This window comes from Synchiropus splendidus, chromosome 9 (assembly GCF_027744825.2).
Source record: "Synchiropus splendidus isolate RoL2022-P1 chromosome 9, RoL_Sspl_1.0, whole genome shotgun sequence".
Lineage (NCBI taxonomy): Eukaryota > Metazoa > Chordata > Actinopteri > Syngnathiformes > Callionymidae > Synchiropus > Synchiropus splendidus.
In genome coordinates, this window is record NC_071342.1 from 5,652,746 (window position 1) to 5,672,529 (window position 19,784).

Genomic DNA, 19,784 nt, shown 5'->3' on the forward strand with positions numbered 1-19,784 from the left:
GATGAAGCTGACACTCTTGTCTTTGCTAACTGAAAGATAATTTTCATGTATGTAAATGTAAAAGTCACGTCATCACGGACGCTAACAAGTTCGCAGATATTGTAGATTGAGTCAGAAAGACTTCATCTTCACTAAACCAAACAGCCTGGAGTACTACATTCGAATTAATTTTCTCTATATTTAGTGTGAATGCACTGGGTGCATTATTCATAAACTGGTATGTCGAGTATTTTTCATTCTTTATGTGCTTTTTTTCAGTCGGTTTCATGGCTCCCACTTGATGCTCTTGCTCCTGTTCTAAATTTCACTGCCAGTCTTATGTAAATCAGAGGCCAACTGTCGTTCTGCACTCTTTGTAAAACCTTTAAATCAGAGGAGTGGAGCCCGGGGGCCACATGCAGCCCTTTGCCGACAACTACAATTCTAAATATAACTTTTCTTTTTCTTTTCATGTATGATTTGTTTTTCAAGAAAAATAAAAACAAATACATTAAAAGGTGTAATTATAACCTTTCCCCATAATGTAATCTAAAACCCATCAAAGTGTTTCATTTAAGATTTATTTTTCTTTCTGCCCTTCTGTCTTTTGACTTGTTGTCACAGGAAAGAATGAGTCCCCTAAATGCTCTAAATACTGCATGCAATTTAGTCGTAAATCTGCCACTAAGTGCTCATATCCTTACTTTTTGTATTTTTAATGTTTCGCCAGTCAAGCTAATGTTTGAATGTTTCAAAATGTGTCCATGTTTGATTGAAAGTTACACAAAGAGAAAAGCTGAGTCGGAACATCTTAGTGGGAATACAAACTGCATTAGCGTCAAAGCTAGTTTTCATCGCTTAACACTAAAGGTGCTGTGTACTGTTTTTACACTTGAACACAAAAGGCAGTGCTCAGGCTTGACTGCTGATTGACACAATCCCTCACAGGGACCAAAGTGATCGAAGTGAGAGCTACCGACGCAGACGACCCCACCACTGCCAACGGTGAGCTCAGGTACTCGCTCATCAACAGCGGTGACCTATCCGCCTTCGAAATCGACAGCATTTCAGGTAAACTACTGGAGGAAATGAGCTGCGCTGTACGTGTCGCAGAATTGAGGTCGAACAGGCTCCGGTTCTCTCCCCAGGGATGATCAGCTGCAAGACCAACTCTCTGGATCGGGAAACAAGGAGCAAGTATGTGGTGGTGGTCAAAGCTCAGGACATGAGAGGAATGGCCTCCGGCAGCACGGGCACCACCTCAGTCACCATCACCATCACCGACACCAACGACAACATCGCCTCTTTCACCAGAAGTGAGGAGTTCTCATGCTGTTATTAAAAACCGACAGCAGCTGCTGAAGCGAGGGAACATATATTAAAATAATGTATAAGCAGCTTATTAGCTTGTAATTACTCATTATACATATAGGTTTCTTGTTGAGCCTGACTGCATTTTACCCAGGATTGGTCCCCAAACGTTCACGCTAAACAACATTGTAATGACTGTTTATTGACCTATTATTGACCATTATTATTAGTTAATAAGTGTTCCTCAAAGTGTGACCAGATTTTCTCTTTTCAAAAAAATCAAAGCAAGAATCATATTAAAAAGTAATGAGCTATATATCTATTTATTTATTTACACTTGCAGTTTCTAAATTTTTACTCTATATTTTGACATCTGACTTATACATACAAAAAAAAAAAAGTTCATTTAAATAGGTCAGGAGAGAATCAAATTGTGTCCTTGTTAAAGTATGTCACACCACACACAATCTGGCGATAAAACTATTGACTTTGGGTGTGATCTAAATCCATGTCCTCAAGACCTTTCCATTTTTCCTGCGCCACTCCTTTGGAAATATTTATTTATTTCATAAATTGCTTCAATAGCATTCGCCTTATCAGTTTGTTATCTAGTAAAAACAGTTGGCGAACAGGATGAACCACCCAACTACACGGCTTGTGAGGAATGTCCACCGCTTTCACTGAAGTTCAGATGTTTCAACTTGGATGCAACAGATGCCGCCCCAAACTTGACACATCCGCCTCTCCCATGTTGTGTGGTGTGACAAACTAATTCGCGCCTCTACAGTGACTTTAAATGTATTTCTTCCGATGCACGTGTGGTGTAAATGCATCTTTAGGGAACATGGTGTACTGAGGGATACTAAAGTTTAACCGTTTGTAGATGTTTGGTTTCTCTGCTACAGTACATTTTTTTCACAGCAGTTTTTGATCCCTGCAGGAACTTACGATTTATACGTTCCCGAAAACCACAAGTTAAACGAGAAGATCGGCACACTGGATTTGGAGGACAGAGATCAGATCCAAAACAAAGAACCTATCTTCACTCTTCCCCACGATCTAAACCGAATGTTTGCCGTGGAAGTCAGCCCCACTAAGGACGGCAACCTTGTGCTGAGACAAGTACGGAGCTCTTTGTTGTCAACTTTCCATACAAAACAACGGCTTTTGAAATTCCGACTTTTAAGGACGCACGTTCCGAAGTCGCTGGAATAAAAGATTTATACTTTTAAATATCAGTTTTAGGCATTGAAGCAATGCCCTTATCCAGAGACGATTGAAAACAAGTACAAAAAAAAGTAGTAATCTTAAAATCCAGTCCACAAAAGGGTTCATCCGGAGATCACAAGCCAGCAGTCGGAATTATCTGGACTTTAATTTGTAAGGACATTTTCGTGTCTTGTTATCTGCATTTGGGGTTTTTACCGACCTACATGAGGAATTCAGAAACGAGAGATAGTTAAGCTGGTCGTATTTTCAGCAGGTTGGCTTTGCGGAATTGTGTTTCTCAGATAAAGTATTTAGGACATTGGAGAGCTAAAAATGCATTAAAGTGAGAAGCTCTGAGAGGAACACCGCCATCCCGCGAGCAATCGACTTTCTGGTCTTTAACTGGAAAGCTGTTTACAGAACTATCCTCGTTATCGCTGTAATAATCCTGTCATCCGCAGTTCTACCTGTGCTGTGCTGGTGAAGAGAAGGGCGAGAATTAGACATTAAGCTGCTTTAAATAGAAGGGAAAATGTAAATCAAGGCAGGTGTACAAATTAAACGTGTTACACCACAAAGTCACTGAGACAGCACGTTCTGGCCGCACCACATGTCTTCACAAAAACACTGCATTAGTTACATGAATAACTTCTACGACTCGCTGACAACAAAAAATTGGTCGCATGAGAGTTGAGCTATTTTAGTGATATGACTCCATGTTGTGTTTTGTATACTCAATGTTTGATGTAGGTAATGTGTGGCATGTTTGAGATCTTTTATCACTTAGTAAATTAGATTTGGAGCCATAGCTTGAGCTGAGCATGTGGAGGTGGGGTTGCCGCCCTCGATGTTGATGTTACCCTGCAGTTTTTCCTGCTGAGGTGGCGTTATGTTCTGATGTGTCCACTATTGATGATTGGAAATGTTGTGCATCAACAGCCTCTGGACTACGAGACACGCGACAGCTACAACTTTACCATCCAAGTTCGGGAGAACCACCGAAACCTACGATTCTCAGCCGACAATGCTGGCACGGCTCTCACTTCAGCGCTGGTAATTATCACATCTAAACAAATCCCTTCGATTCGTCTGCGAGCAAATTGTCACCTGGCGAAGTGAGTCTGACTCAGGCTGTTAAAGTGCAAAGCCTTATTTCCTGTGTAAATAGTCTCAAAAATAAGCAGCTACATTTGAATAAGTGTGCTGAATGCATTTTCATGCGCAGGTACACATCAAAGTGCTGGATGTGGATGAGCCGCCAGTGTTTTCACAGCCCATTTACACATTCACGGTGCTGGAGGAAAGGCTTGTGAACAACATTGGAACTATTTCGGCCAAAGATCCGGACCGGGCCGCCAAGAGCATCCGGTACCCAGCGCCGCTCGCTTCTGCTAATGTGACACAGACGTTACAATGACCTGTTGCTCTCTACTCTAGGTACTCCATCTTAGACAAGGACTGTCCCATAAGCATCAACCCGTTCACCGGCCAGCTCTCCACCATTCGGACTCTGGACCGAGAGCTGGAGGCGACACACATGTTTCAAGTTAGAGCACAAGAGGAGCCAAGCGGTACGTCACACGCAGCCGCTCGTTATTAGTCCTGTTTATAACAATAGACTCTCAGGGAGAAATCAAAACCATGTGTTTGATTTCACAACAATAATACTGATTGAACATGAGGAATGCTGTAGTTAACCGTTTAAGTACACTCGTCTTTTTTTAGTCGACTTTGAAAGTGCTTAAATTAAGAACAGGACACTAGGCAAACAAGATATGGTTCCAAAGAGACAAAGTAAGCGAGTAACTGACTTATCACCTTCATCTTCACTCATCATTTACATCCTCCTGTTCATTTATGTTTAGGAATATTTCAAATTTGGAACATTGACTTTTATTTAACTGAATTTCAGTGACAAAATCGATTGACGTTTTAGTATGTTTTATTGTATGTCTTTAACTTTTATTTAGTGAACTTTGCGATTTTTAAAAACATTGTTGCAAAACAAAAGTGACTCTTTTGCTTCAGTGAAATTGGATATGAAATATCAAAACAGTAAAATACATGCCAAAATTGTCATTTTAAAAAGCTAGAAACGTGGGATTTTCCATTCAGCAAAACACAAGTGAGCCAACTCAACATCTGTCCTGCACCCACCAGCCACCATTACTCACTGCGGAGACTAAAGCAGGCTCTTTTCAAAACTTTCTGTCTTCCTTTCCTCCAAGAACTCTTTATTTGCTCTCAGTGTTGTCGGCGCTACGATAAATATTCAGTCATCTTGTGGAGGTACTTTTATAATTCATGTTGCTACATATATGAATGATGAACGTGAATCGGCCAATTCCCCCCAGATAATTGACTTAGTGAAGCTTGAAATGTTCCTGGTGCTTTTATTCAGGCGGAAAAAGGTGCTTTATATTAGCATCACTTATTTTATCCACCTGGTCGGCCCACACAGTAAATCACATTACTGTGTCTCTTTGTTCGTCTACAGCTTCTATATTTTTAGCTCGAATTGAATTCCAAAGATCTATTTTCGTGTTTTGTCATAATGTTTAAGGAACAAAATGGTCGCCTGAGCTTGACAAGGTCCCCAGTATAGAGGCCTATGTTCTGCACTAAAGATAGTTTTAAAGCCTCAGAATCAGAGGCGCTTAAGAGAAGTGATGTTGTAAGGGAGGGCATTGTGACTGATGTGAAGTGAACGCAAGAGCTCTTTGAATAGATGGAGATTAGCAGGCGGCCGTGTTGGGAATATTTGCTGTACTTACAGGACTTCTGTTCTTCTGATTTCTGAATGCCACTACGTTTGAAATGAACCGCTGGTGCAACAAGAATGTGGCCAATTAAAACGGGTGGGATTTGAGTCAGAAAAAGGAAGGGCGAACTGAAAGCCTTCTTTTTACTCGCCGTCCTTCGGCAGGTTTGGAGGCGTTCGTGAAGGTCAACATCATCGTTCAGGACGTCAACGACAACAAACCAGAGCTGATTGTGGATGAGACCATTCTGTGTGAGAACGACATGGCGAACACAGTGAGTGTTTTTTTTCTTGCACAACAGATTTGTAGACAAAGAAGAAAGCAATAACTTCAATCACAGTATTATCAAGGGAGTTACTGCTTAACTCACGGATGGACCCACTGAACATACGTGTCAAACACAAGGCTTGGGGGCCGCAGCTGGACACTTCAACACAATGGCCGTTACAAATTCTCTTTTTTCCCTAAATTTACTTTATTACGGTCATATTGAGTGCCGTTTATTTTTAGACTATCAAGGCATCCTACACAGCTTAGGGTGGATAAATAAAAAAATATTGAAGTAAACCTTGAAATTTAAATGCCTTATGTGGCCAAGATTTTCAATGGAAGATCTTTTATTCACCATTATTTATGATTCATATTGAGAATCTTCACATATACTGTAATGTCATTGCGTAATTGGACTTTTTATAAAACTTAAGAACATCACATAAAAATAAAAAAATTAAAAAACAGTTTTTTCCTTCTGTCCTTCCATCTTTTGGCTTGATCTAGGTCATGAGAAAGAATGTGGCCCAGCCCTCTTCTTGGGTGATTGGGTCAACGTCTTTTACCAGCTCATCTTGATAAGATGGATTGAAGAAAACAAGGGCTTGTTACAAAGATATTTCAGCATTACAAATTTCAAACTTTGAAATGTGTGACATGAAAATTCCTTCAATTGTCAGGACTGACTTCATTAACTGTTAAAAAAAAAAACAAGAAATACAAAATATGATAAATCAGAGCAGTAAACCATTGATGTATTATTTCACTGAATTCCAAGAAGACGACAGAAGCCTGTCCTCTGTTCCCTCAGGTGATTGGCATGCTGCGGGCCACAGATAAAGACAACCAGCCGGCCTCCTTCACGTTCAGCCTCGCATACCCGAGCTCCAACTTCTCCATCAAGGATTACGGAAGTAAGTCAATGTTTACTCTCCTGCCCGTTGCTCTAAACTGCACTCATCGAAATCTCCGTCTTGAGCTGTCGTCGCTATGCAACAGCCACAACTCCGTTTGAGATGCCGCTTTGTTGCTGAGAGTTGAAATTATTTTTGATCATCTCAAATCTCACTTAGGTTCCTTCCAACCAGATGGGGGATTTAGAGAAAGCCTGTCTGGCACTAGAGTGCTGTCTGGAGAGCACAACAGCAAATATTGAAACTAATGAGAGCCAGTCGCATGTTGGTCTTGCAGATGACTCACTGTTTACTTTAAATTGATCTAAGTAAAGACGGTTGATGGTACATGTCCTCTGCGGACCTCGACAAACCTTCACTGCGTGATTTATTCATGAAACTTTATTGGGGGTGCTATTAAAAAGTGCTGAGAGGTTACCTGCGTGGAGATGCTGAGTCATCTGGGTCAACGACTGGAGGTGATGGAGTGAATGACAAGGACTCTGTGAGCAGATTTAAAGGGTTGAAGAGCGCAACCACATTCCAGACAAAGAGGAAAGTGTCTGCTTGTGATGCCAAAAACCATCAGTGAGCCTATGGAATCCCAAAACCTGAGATGATATCGTCTATCTTTAAATTTTTAACAGGGTACGGTTGAGTCATATTCACAATTGCATCCTTTGCATATTTGAGATTTTAGTCTGCTGAAGAAACCTGAGCTTAGCACCCCACCAAACCTTGAGAAAGCAGAGTCGTGGGCCACACTTGCCAACTTTATTTGACCTTCTACAAAACTGAACGTGTGAAAATGTGCTCTCATCCTCAAATATTCTTTATTATTATACGTTGTGGATTCTTCTTTCATTAACATTTAGAGCCATTCTAGAGCGTAAGATCACAATATAATCCATGTCTATGTTTCAATTTATCCTCATCCTCAAAACTTTTTATTTATGTATTTTTATTTACTTATTCAAATGAATTGTGTAGGTTTTTTTTCACTACACCTAAGGTTTAAATTAAAATAAATTAAAGTACTTCATAGTAACATTTTTTGCTCGTTGTGCTTTCACCAATGTTATCAATGATCAGAAAAATGTTTTGAAAAAGTAAAGAAATTTGGCCTTTTCCCAGTGAACATTTTATACAGACAATATAGACCCAACAAAGGTTTTTTTTTCCTTATAAAAACAGTTCATTTTTTTTTACATTGTTTATCTTCATTCAACTTAAAATAAAATAAATAAATACATTGAAAATCAGTGACAGCACTTCAAACCCTTACAGATAGGGTGAGGAGTACGGATGGATCGACATCGAAAATCACAAAATTTTTTGTAATGCTTAAATTGTATCCAAAAAAAATTTCAGCGTGAATTAAGTTAATCTAAACATTTTCCACAATTGAAATTCAACATCATATAAATGTATAAAGTCTGACACATTTGCTTTTTTATACTTTTCAGCATTCTAATATGTTCTAATTGTTCTCTTTTTTTCGTTGATTAAAATTTTTTCTCTCTATAGTAAAATTGCAAACTGCCGTTTGATACCTTTGTATCCCAAACTAAACTTAGTCACAGAGCTGGTTCCTCAGGATCGTAGTGACGTCACAGCTACAGCAGGACAGCCAGAGAGTAAACTGAACTGAATAAAAACGTTGCATCTTCCCCTGCAGCCCACTGAATTAGTTTTCCTCTTATCTCGACTGTTGCTGCCGTTCCCCAAAACAAGTCAAATATGTGACTTTGGAAAGCAAGGAAGCTCAACTGAGATATTTTCATCAGGCCCAACACTGGTATTTGTGCAACTGTTGATGTAGCGTTACATCAGATTTCTGAATCCTATATGTGGGTCATTCAACTAAGGCCACAACACGACACAACAGCTTTCATCATTTTCGATCATTGCACGGCTGTGTAATACTTAAAAGCCTCAGGAAGTCAAATATTAGAAGTGTGAACAGATGAAAAGCCTGAGGTAGTCGCATGAAAGATTTAGGTGAAGTGCTACTATTTAATTTTCCCAAAACCTGAAACGCACATCGAGATAGATAAACATTTTTTTTTTCCTTTTTTGAAGGCATGAACTTGCCTCATCCATTTCCTCTACCCCAGCGCCTGGAGGGGGTGACATGTTGAACCGATCTTCCAGGAGAAAGGAAGACGGAGGATAGCAAAAGGAAAGACAGATGAGGCAGAGCGGGAAGAAAAGATGAAAGGCAGAGCAGGGGAAGAGATGGGGATTAAGGGAGATGCAGAATATTAAAATAAGACCAAGTTCAAATGGAAAACAGTCAAATGTAAAAAGGGGGATATAAAAAAGGATAAACAAACAGCAAAAGCTGAAAGAAACAAAAGGCAGATGACTGGAATCAAAGAGAATTGAAGAGCTGCTGAAGTGCAAGAGGCCAGAGGACGAAATATCGCTGGTCTTTCCTTCAGGAAACTCATCGACCCAGTCAGAGTACAAATATACACGCAATAAAAATATGAAGGTGTGACTTTTCACAACTTAGTTTCAGATAAATGGCTTTGTCTCATAGATTTGAAATCTACTGTGTAAAACTGTTGCACTCCGTATGGTCACGCAACTGTTGGCTTTAAGATATAGGCACACATTACTTCATAAATTAAAATTATACATGCAATTCATTTCATCCATCAATGCATCCATTCTACCTGACCCGGCTTATCTGTTGCTGGTTCGCGGGGCCAGCAGATTCAGAAAGTTGCACCAAATGCCCTTCTCCTGGGCAACATCCACCAGCTCGGACTGGATCTCGAGACACTCCCTGGCCAGTGAAGAGATATAATCCCTCCACCTGGTCCTGGGTTGAGCCCTTGGTATCCTCATGAGATGCCCGAACCACCTCAACTGACTCCTGTCATCGCGCTAAAGTAGCAGCTTTACTCCAACTTTCTCCCGAGTAACAGAACTCATCACCATATCCCTAAGGGAGACACCCATCACCCATCAGAGAAAACTCATTTCAACCGGTTGTATCCGGGATCTCGTTGTTTCACTCATGACCCGAAGCTCACAACCATAGGTGAGGGCCCTTTGGGTCAGCTCTCTCTTACACACAATGGAGTGATAGAGCAATACCACCCCTGCTGTGCTGATTCGCCGACCAATCTCCAACTCCATTACTCCCCCACTCGAGAACAAGACCCCAAGAGACTTAGACTTCTCCACTTGAGGCAGGAACTCATTCCTCACCCAAAGAGAGCAATCCATCCTTTTCTGGTTTAGAACCATGACATCAGACTTAGAGGTGTTGATCCTCATCCCAGCCGTTTCACTCAGATGCAAACCGATCCAGCAATAGTTGAAGGTTGCACTGCAATAAAGCCATGAGAACCAAATCATCAAATCTGTAGATAGCAGTGACTGGATCCTCACGCCACCTCAGCGTATACACTCCCCACCGAGGATTTGTGCCCCGAAATCCTGTCATAGTAAACCAAAAACAGGATTGGAGACAAAGCACAACCCTGGTGGAGACCAACCCCCACTTCCACAAGGGCTAAGGAGTGTGATTCCCGTGTTGTTGGAGCACACCCATTTTTTTTTAAATAGGGGAACCACCACCCCAGTCTGCCACTCTACTACTGACCCAGACATCCACGCAATGTTGAAGAGGCGTGAACATCCAAGACCTCCCAAGACTGGCCATCATCATCCAGCCCTGTCTCCCTTACACAGGCTGGACTGTCCAGATAAAGGAGTTCCTCCAAGTGCTCTTTCCAACGGCCAATATCCTCTTCAGTTGAAGTCAACAGGATTCCATCCTTACTGTAAACTCCTTGGATATGTCTCCCCCTTCTGAGATGCTTGACCATTTTCCTTGGCGCAGACTGAAAGTCTTCTTCCTTGGATTCTCCGCTGTTTAGCCTTAGCAACAGCCAAAGCAGCAGCTCGTTTGGGTTTACCTGGTCGGTCGAGAGGTTTCCCCTGCCATCTAAGCCAACTCACCACCAGATGGTGATCAGTTGACAGATCTGTCCCCCTCATCAGTGTGTGTCCAGAACGTACAGCCTCAAGTCAGATGATAGGAAAACAAAATCGATCATTGACTTACGACCTATGGAGCTTTGGTACCAAGTACACTTGTGAGCCTCCCGATGTTCGAACATGGTGCATGCAATTTCACCAACACTTCAGTCCAAAACAGCTCACAACAGATCAGCAAATGGTGCCAAGGATCTTGAGTAAGGGACCACACTCTGTGAGATTCGAGCCCTTATCATTATTGCTAACAGCAGAGCAAATCAGCTAGTAGCTGTGTTAATGATGTTTATCAAAAGCATATATAGTTGAAGTGCTAGTGTGTACTTTGTTGTGCAGGCCCCTAACAACATGAGCCAAACATGGGCCGTGTTCACATACGCTTGATAGTTGGACCAGAGCTTGACTGAGCCACTTAGTCCGACATGAAGACAGTCACGGAGTTATGTAGCCTGCATGACGATAGGGGATGGGGATGAGTCATGGTTCATAACAACTTCACATTAGTACATTTTGTCATGACTCATGTAGATGGGTTTAAAATATTCAAGCAAAATGTTTAGCGACTTGACAATCTCTCAGTTAACTGTATTACCTCCTAATTTACTAAATAGGTCACAGAAATGTCCCCAGATGTGTTCTTGGTCATGTGCTCCACCCACAACGACTTCTGAATTTTTTGCTTCATGGGTCAAAGCAGGGGACACCGTCTGTACAACGATATGAGTATTAGATGTTGCTTTCCGTTTATATCTTTTCTTGGTGAAAAAAATATTATTCGGGTATGTAGTACACATCATCACCTGAGGCAAATATTAGCTAGCTAGATACCCTCACCACTGGTAAGCACCATAACCATTAATATTTTATGCAAGGGTAGTAAAAATGGTGGAAACTCCTTATAAGAGCTATCAAGAGAAATTCCTTTGAAGGAGTGAAATGGAGCCTTTAATATCCGACCGAGCTCCTCATGAGAGTCAGTGTCGGCAAGGGCCAGATGTTGCCCAGGTCTGTCGTGAGCTGAAAAAAAGTGTTCGGAAATGTAAGTGCAGACATGCGGAAAGATAGAAATGGAGGAAATAGAGGAAGGATGAGGTGAAGTGAGTAAAGAAATGAGCAGCCGAGTAACAAGAAAGAAGAGGAAATGAAGATGGCAGACGGAGCGAGAGGGAGTAAAACAAATGTTGGAGTGAAGAGTCTCAGAGAAACAGTGGAGGAAGAGCAGAGAAGATGAGATGAGACGGTTGTTTGAAGAGTGCAGCTTGTCAGTTTGGACCTCTGCTCCCATGCACATATGGCCCTTAAAATCCGTCTGACAGCCCTTCAGACCACTTACCACCCAAATCTTCGTGCAACAAGAGCTGCAAAGTGAAGGATCCTAAAATATTTAACCAGTCCCACATCTTTAAAACAACCACGGTTTCATTACCGCGTCCGGTGGAGAATCCTGACACTCGCCGGACCCAAGCTCAGATCCGTAAAATGATGAGTGTGTGTGTTTTGAGGCGGCTAATACCACGCAGACACTGCAAAGAATGGAGATGATGAGGGCGATAAAGAGAGCAGGAGTAATGGAATGTGAATGAAGGATACATAGAGGGGACACGGGGACACAGTCGGCAAGTAGACCGGGGGAGCAATAAAGGAAGGAGAGACAGTGTTTTCATCTTTTATTTATGCTGTTAGGGCTGCTCCATGTCCTCCTATGCACGCTTTACTTGTGTAAGTGACGGTGCAGATGAAACCTGATCTAAGGTCACTGTCACCCATATAGCTTTATCAAGTATCAAGTATGAGGCAGTTCAAAGGTTTTACGTCCTGAAACTGAAACTAATGGCTTTTAGATTTCTTGGGCAAAATAATATTGAGACACATGATGAGCTATTGAAAAACTGTCTTGGTGGGGTAACACCTATATGCGACAAAACTGACTTATTTGCCGTAATTTCTATAGGGCTCACTGGAATATAAGCCACTCACAGCAAGATTTTGTTCATACATAAGAGGGATGGTTCAGACCGTGCGAAAAAAGTAGCGTTTTATAGTCCGGAATTTATGGCACATGAGGAATATCAGTGTCAAGGCACAATTACATGCTAACTGTTGCACTACACTATGGGAATACGACACTTGGGGATATAGCTTTAACGCATTTCAGTAACATATTTCTGGCAACATTTGTCACATCAATGCCGATGTTGACAAGTCTGAGCTCTGGCGATAAGTCTCTCTGACTTTACGGTGATGTATGCAGAATGGAAAAATTAATCAACAAAAAGCAAAATGGAAGACAAGTTCATCGGAACATCCTTAGGGTAGCATACTTTAGACTTTCATTTTGGTGGCTATTTGAGAAGCGCAACTGGCCGCATTTACAGTAGTCTCCCCAAGCAAAGTTGTTTGGAGACAAAAAGAACAGTTTAAAAAGTGTAAAGTCTGAGGAGTGTTTTCTCTCTTGCTCTTGATCAGACTGAAACTCGGCCCCCTGGTTTGGAAGCGATTTCTTGACAGTCACATGACGTGCCAAAAAAGGACGACTGGTCATGGCATTTTCACTAAACAATCACCACCCAAATATGGAGATCCCAAATTTCCTGAAGCAAAAAAACAATGAATTAAACAGCGATGCGTCGCCCCTCTCATTGCTGGTTGGCCCTGAGCAGTGCACCCGACAAAGAAAGAGAGAATGAGGCACTTGGAGGAGAGATGCATCTCTGGTGGAAGATAATAGATAATAGTCTCTGTTTAATTATTCTGTTAGCTTGAGAGGGGACACTGTTTGGCGTCGGTGATGGCCTGAGGTTACCAGTAAGTCATTCTAAACATCTGGTGGAGCTTCCAGGCTCAAACGATGGCTAACATTTACCGAAAATGCAGGTGAAGAAAATGTTGACATTGCAATGGTACACTGAATTGAACGTGCGAAGAGGAGAGACAAGGGACAAGCATGGAAGCTTTGGAAAAAATAAGGACAGGAGGACAACCATTGAGCTTCCTGGGTGAGATAAAGACATGAGGAGGATAGGTGAAAGCAGAGACAAAGTGCCTGCGTGATCAAGGTGGTGGAAGCTGAGTTGCTGTGGCAACTCCTGATGAAAAATGCCAAAAGACAAAGAAGAAATTATTTTTTTTCTTTGCACAGCCATTATCACTGGCTCTCGCTTGGCACTCATATATCTGTACAAAAAATAAAAAAGACTTTACAAACGAGTACTCCATGTTTCTCACAACTAGTGGCAATGTCAGCAAGGTTTTTCTCTTTTTTAAACACTGCCGAAATTTGCCAACAGATCCATACCCAAAGATGATGTCTTGTTCTCTAACTGATATATTGACAGATTATTGATCAACACTGATTACTCCCTCAAGACGTAACTGAGTTACTTTACTGATTACTTGAATTTAAAAGTAACTAAGTTAGATTACAAGTTACTTGTCAAGTTACGTTTGGCAGCTGACTACAGCTCTCATTTCCTAAACAATATCTTTTATGTCAATTTTGAGGTTGGAGTTCTTGTGGGTCCAGCGTATTTCCATGTTTGGGGTCATTTTCTTTTCTTTTTTTTAGCACAATCTCAGTTATATGAAGATACAGTCAATGTTTTACTTTGACACACTTTAACACTTTGGCTCGGAAATCACACGCAAAAAGCAACAAGTATGGAAAACAATAGAAAGTGAGGTATTTATATAATAAAATATAGGGAATGTCCCATTATTTTTATTATTATTTTACTTTTTAGCTTTTTTTTTAACTGCCAGGCAAAAGTTTAGTACGTCTCAGTGTGTTCAGTGGCTGCTGTTACTCGCCTCTATGCTCCGTCGCGCCGGAGGATCATTATATTTCTGACTTTGGAGAGAAAATGCAACATCAGTACATCACATCAGCACCTCGGTTTCTTCCTGCACCAAAAAAAAAAAAAAAAGTGTTGTTTAACTTGACCGATCAAGAGGATTAAAAAAAAACTGGTACATAGTTTTTTGAGTCGGCATTTTCGACACATTTGTGAGGCTACTTCCTTTCGCTCTCTTTAACCGGTGATTTCTGCGCGTTGGTGGACCTTGCAGGGTTAATACTGTCATCTATAGCAGACACTAATTCAAAGTAGTTGCTGTATTTTCAGGTAGATACGTGCATCTCTCTCCTCTCACCTCTGTTTTTTACTGCCATGTAGCCGGCAGCTTGACACGTGAGCTGCCTGCATGTTGCAACCGTGACTGGTGTATCCCGCACATGACGTCATGTCCAAAGATGCAGTTGTAGAAAGCGAATGGTAATATTTTGCTTCCCAATAATGGCAACAATAGTAACACGTGGTGACTGTCATAATTTGATTACTTTGTTTGAAATAGTAACGGGTTAGATTACTCCTTACAGAAAAAGGTTGTGATATACCAGTAATGCGTTTGTACTCTTGTATCTCATATATACTCTTCGAGAAAGGGCCACAGTGGGTGCACGTTTTTGTTCCAACCAATGAAGCACATGCAGCTTCACCAACCAGGTTATTTGTGATCAATAATTGTCAGCTGCTGCTTGTCTCAGCTGACACCTGATTGGTGAAACAGTGCATGCTTGTTTGGTTTGAACGAAAAGCACCTCTCACTGCAGCCCTTTCTGGAACAGTTGGGTGACGCCTGTCTTCACCCATCAGCGCCGACGTTTAAGGCAGCATCGCTGCATTAAAACAAGCCAAGTTACAGTTATTAATCTAGACAAGCAGGTGGCAGGCAGCTGTAACTTTAATCTGCATTACATTTGTTGGCGTGTTTCTGTCAAACAATGGAGTAAATTGATTTTTGAAAAATGCCCATCGGTCATGGGAGACTGTGATGACAAAGTAGCCGCGTAAAAGAGGGCGAATTTGACTGGCTCAAATTCTGATGAGGAATATTCATCCTCTGATGAAGATGTTTATTCATGTGGTGAGACAGTGACAGCGAGTCCGTTCATCGTGACGGTCCACAAGCAGCCCATACTGGAGCCAATGCTTTGCTTCACCGGTTCCAGGGACTTGGTGGAGTCATGAACACACACACATGATGAATGCAAATGAAGTGGTATGTGATAGAGTAGTTGCGGACATGACATTCAATTCACTAAAAGCACACACTGTGGCCTGTGATTTCTTCGTTCCACCCATAGAGTAGCGTGGCGCCATTGTGTGTGCACGTGCAGCCTGGAGTGAAGGGCCGACAGAACAAAAATAACTGGCACAGGGATGGATGCCGTCTTTGTCACACTCCTCTTTCAGGTTAACAGCGTCTTTGAGGGATCAATCGATTGGTCGCTTAAAAACATGCCTCGCTGCAGACAAATTAATTGCTCCCATCACCTTTTTCCCCCGCAATCCGTTAATTTGGGCTCGTCACTGCAGAGTAAACACAGGTGTGATGAATGACATTCATTATGGCCCCGTTTGATTGAGGTGGGCCAAGTCCTTGAGACTAAAATCCAACAGGTCCCTCATTAATTCCATCAATTACATGTTTACGACTGTCGGAAAAATGAAGCTGCTGCAAGGAGGTCCGGGAGATTTTGGAGATTTATTTGGCAGATGTTTGGCTGTTTGCACCAGACAAGGTGACAAGAGGGAAGCAATTACTACAACTTTGTGTCTAACCTTCCTTTTATTGGTAAACAGCTCATTATGTCGCACCGTATCTTCTTTTCTATTAAAACTCTGCTTCTGCTTATTATCTGTCTGCTGAATCTTTGTTTTGTAATGTAAAGGATGGCACTACTGCTTATAATGAAAAGCTGAGACCGAGCTTCTTGAAGTGAATTTGCAGTGCATACAGATGTTTTCCTATGAGCGAACATGCCATTCCTTTTGGCTGCCCACAGAAATGAAGCCTTCTGGATGTTGTGTTTGTTGACTTCAGTCGGTCAATGGGTAAATTAAGATGTATTTATTCTTATTCAGGCCCTCAACGAAATGGCGATGTTCACTCACTTCATGTTCACTTTAGTGTCCTTTCGTCCACCGCTAAACACGGCATGTGTGGCATCATATTCCCTCCCTCCTCGTGGACATGAAGTCATGTGTGACGCTCGCATTTGCCCTCAAGTGGTTGCGATTCGGACGTGAAGGATTCTGAATCCATTCATAAACGTCCAAATTCCGATAACTGAACTGTAGAACAGACGGAACTTAAAAGCGGGACCCACTAGTGCAGAGCGTCATCACACAAACACTGTACGGGATGGACGTAAACAAAGGCTGACTATGAGATCCATCTCTCTCCACACGAAATCTGACGCTCTACCTCCCGACCCTGTGGAACATATCAGAAGTTAGCCTTTTAATTGGCTGTATTAATGAGCCACTGAACAACTCCAGCCACACACAAATATTCCCCACCTTTACCTCTCAGACGCTGCCCATCCAAAGGCCGGTGAGTCTCTGCCCTTGTGCAGAGCACCGTAACAAAACATTGCTTTTTGCATACTCATTGCAGTCTTGGCCGTCTGGAGCTTTTCTTTTAGGGACAAAAGTTTTTTGCAAGCTCAATTACAAAGGTCCTTAATTCCTGTCACATTGTTCCAGATCTATAAATGATCACAATTTAAACCACACTTTTTTTATCTGCAGCAAATCAGGCATTTTTATCTGCAGCCATAAATAAAAAAGTCATTTTCTGAGATAATAAATGCTATTTCCTACCACGGTAACAAATAATTCTGATACTGGCAACTCTCATTCATCTCAAGTCATTCTGCGGTTCTATTTCTTTAAGTTTTGATAATATCCAATTTTCTGCAAAGACAAAGCCCTTAACAGACGCCCACCATGATTTTATAGAATTAGGGTGTGATAGTTAAACTACAGTATGAGGTGTGTACTTGGTCAGAGACCAGCTCTCAGTCAGAAAGACACTCATCAGCATCCAAAACTCGCAAAGATACAGACAGAGACAGCCCTACAGACCGTTCAGTTGTGTTTAAGAGTCTTTCCTGTGATTGTGTGCTTTGGAATTCCTCTGCTGGTGGGAACGCTGTGGAAAAGGTCTCTTCTTTCTCTGGCAGGAAACGTGTCTCGTGGGGTTCTGATTAATGAGCATATTGTTGGACCAAGAAACACTTCTGTTTTTGTATTTCTCTTTGTTCCACTGTGTTCCTGCTGGGATGGATTGTCCCAACCAAACAAACACTTAGGTGAACTGTTGCAACACTCCGGAAAAGCCAAACTCAGAATAAATTGTTCAGCACATTGATTTGCCCACGCATGTTTCAGGAAAGAATCTCGGGAGAGATATATATTAGGGTTTTCAAGAAGGTGTGGATCTCAAAGGTCACGATGGTCCGCCTTGATCAACATCTGTATTTACCAAATAATATCGGAATTAAGACTGTAAATCTTGTTTTTAATTCCTAGAGGTTACTTTCAGCATGGAGATTCTGGCGGCACTATTGTGAAGTCATGACTGCGAAAATATCCCAACTTAGAAATGTATTTTACATACAACCAAGGTGCGAAAAGACCCCTGAAACTGGGGCCCTTTAAGTGACCTGTATGTAATGGAAGCGGTCATGGTCCTCATTAAATGACCATGCTGGCCAGTCGTGTGATTTCGATTCTGTCTTTCAGTCTTTTTCATGATCTATTATCAGAATAAAAATAGCTTCCTAAAGAGAAAGAGAAATCCGAAAAATAGCTGTTGGCTTGGTCAACACTAACTCATAACTTACAGCAACATTTTCCTGTTTCAAAATAAAAGCTCAGTGGTGATAGAAAATAACTGCAACGCTCTAATTTGCTCCAACAAAAACACTGAAATAGTTCCTCTTTTCTTGCTGATGAAATGATGAAGCGCTGCAGGTGGATCTTTGTCATGGCTGTGGTCATTAATGTGGCCATTCTTTTAATACAATAGCAACAAATCAGCCTCATTGCTTGGTGTGATCAAGCTGTGATATATAATTCCTGAGCCACTGCCTGAAGTGTGATGAGTTTTATTGCCATGCTAACAGAAGTCACAAGCTGTTGCAGATGTAATATACAGATGTATAGAGCGGAAATTTGATCAGTTTGTAATTGCCCCATTTGGTTGATGTGATTTCAAACTCTCATTCTGAATAAATGTCTGTCTCGTAACTGCGCTTAACGCCGCTCCGTCTCCGTGTCCTTGTCTAGACAACTCCGCAGACATCGTGGTGGCGCAGGGTCCGTTCAGCCTGGATGACCCCAGGGATTACAGCCTGGACGTCAGCATCAGTGACGGCGGCCGACCACTGCAGACCAGCGTCACCAGAGTGGTGTTCAAGGTCTGCGAGGGCAACTGTGTTTGACTCCGATTCAAGACTGTAGTTAAATAAAAAGGGTGATTGATGTTGTGTCTTGATTACAGCTGTGTCAGTGTGACTCCCGGAGGATTCCCACTCGATGCAAGGCTCTTCCTCGGAAGATTGGAGTGAGTGTCCATGTCTTGGTGGCTATTCTCCTCTGCATCGTCACCATACTGGGTAAGAGCTTGTCAAAAATATTTCACTCACGAACAGAAGAAGTGTGGCAGGAGACAACCTTAATAGACTGTGACATCGCCATGATTTAAAGATCTCACAGACCACACAAAATGGCTTGGTGTGCTGATTTTGGCCCCCGGTCCTCGAATTTGACACCTGCACCACCTGATTTAATCACACTGCTCTTCTATAGAATGGAAGTTAGTGAACCTGTCAGGGATATAGTCAATTTCAAGGCATTTCTTTATTTAAGTTTTACATGAGGCACCTTTCAGCGGTTTCTTCCCGGCTCTCAAATTTCCTCCCATCATCCAAAAGCCCACAGATTTACCCAATTAACTCTCAAACGCACGTTGACTTATTAATGTGCACGAAAAGCGTCTCCCCATATTTCAATTTTAAATGACACCATGTACAGAGAAACAAGAAGTCTGAGGCAAAGGTTCCCTCTCAAGTGCATCTGAGAACCGGAAACTAAACCTGCTCTTTGAAGTCGTCAAGTGCGGTTCAAGAGAGTTGCACCTGAGATCACATCTAACGCTGAAGCCGCGCTGACAGATGGTGAAGTGCACCGTAACGCAGATGCGGCGGCGCACAAACACAGATGTATTCAAAACAAACTTCAATATTCAGCGCATGAATCATGGATGGTTGCCCCTCGAGTGGACCACAATGTTGACGTGTCGACAATCTGCAAACCCGAAAGAAGCACAGGAGCGAGGGTTCAAATCTGAATACTAGCCACCATGTTATGTGAGGAATTTTATTAACATTGGTTAAATGACACAAAAACAGGAAAGACTAGACAGTCCAAATATCAAGTGTTTTCACTGAAGACCCTGCTGTTTTATTTATTTATTTATTTTTACAACGACAGCGCAA

General features: G+C 41.8%; 1 protein-coding gene across 1 annotated transcript in view; it reads left to right on the forward strand.

Moving 5' to 3' along the window:
* Positions 1–19,784, forward strand: part of cdh5 (cadherin 5) — a 48,833-nt gene that overhangs the window by 17,367 nt on the left and 11,682 nt on the right. Inside the window, exons 4-13 of the mRNA XM_053874380.1 lie at positions 928–1,050; positions 1,128–1,295; positions 2,231–2,412; positions 3,439–3,552; positions 3,725–3,867; positions 3,937–4,070; positions 5,426–5,535; positions 6,343–6,445; positions 18,574–18,704; positions 18,788–18,902. Of these exons, the coding sequence (XP_053730355.1) occupies positions 928–1,050; positions 1,128–1,295; positions 2,231–2,412; positions 3,439–3,552; positions 3,725–3,867; positions 3,937–4,070; positions 5,426–5,535; positions 6,343–6,445; positions 18,574–18,704; positions 18,788–18,902 (1,323 nt within the window). The remainder of the gene's footprint in view (positions 1–927; positions 1,051–1,127; positions 1,296–2,230; positions 2,413–3,438; positions 3,553–3,724; positions 3,868–3,936; positions 4,071–5,425; positions 5,536–6,342; positions 6,446–18,573; positions 18,705–18,787; positions 18,903–19,784) is intronic.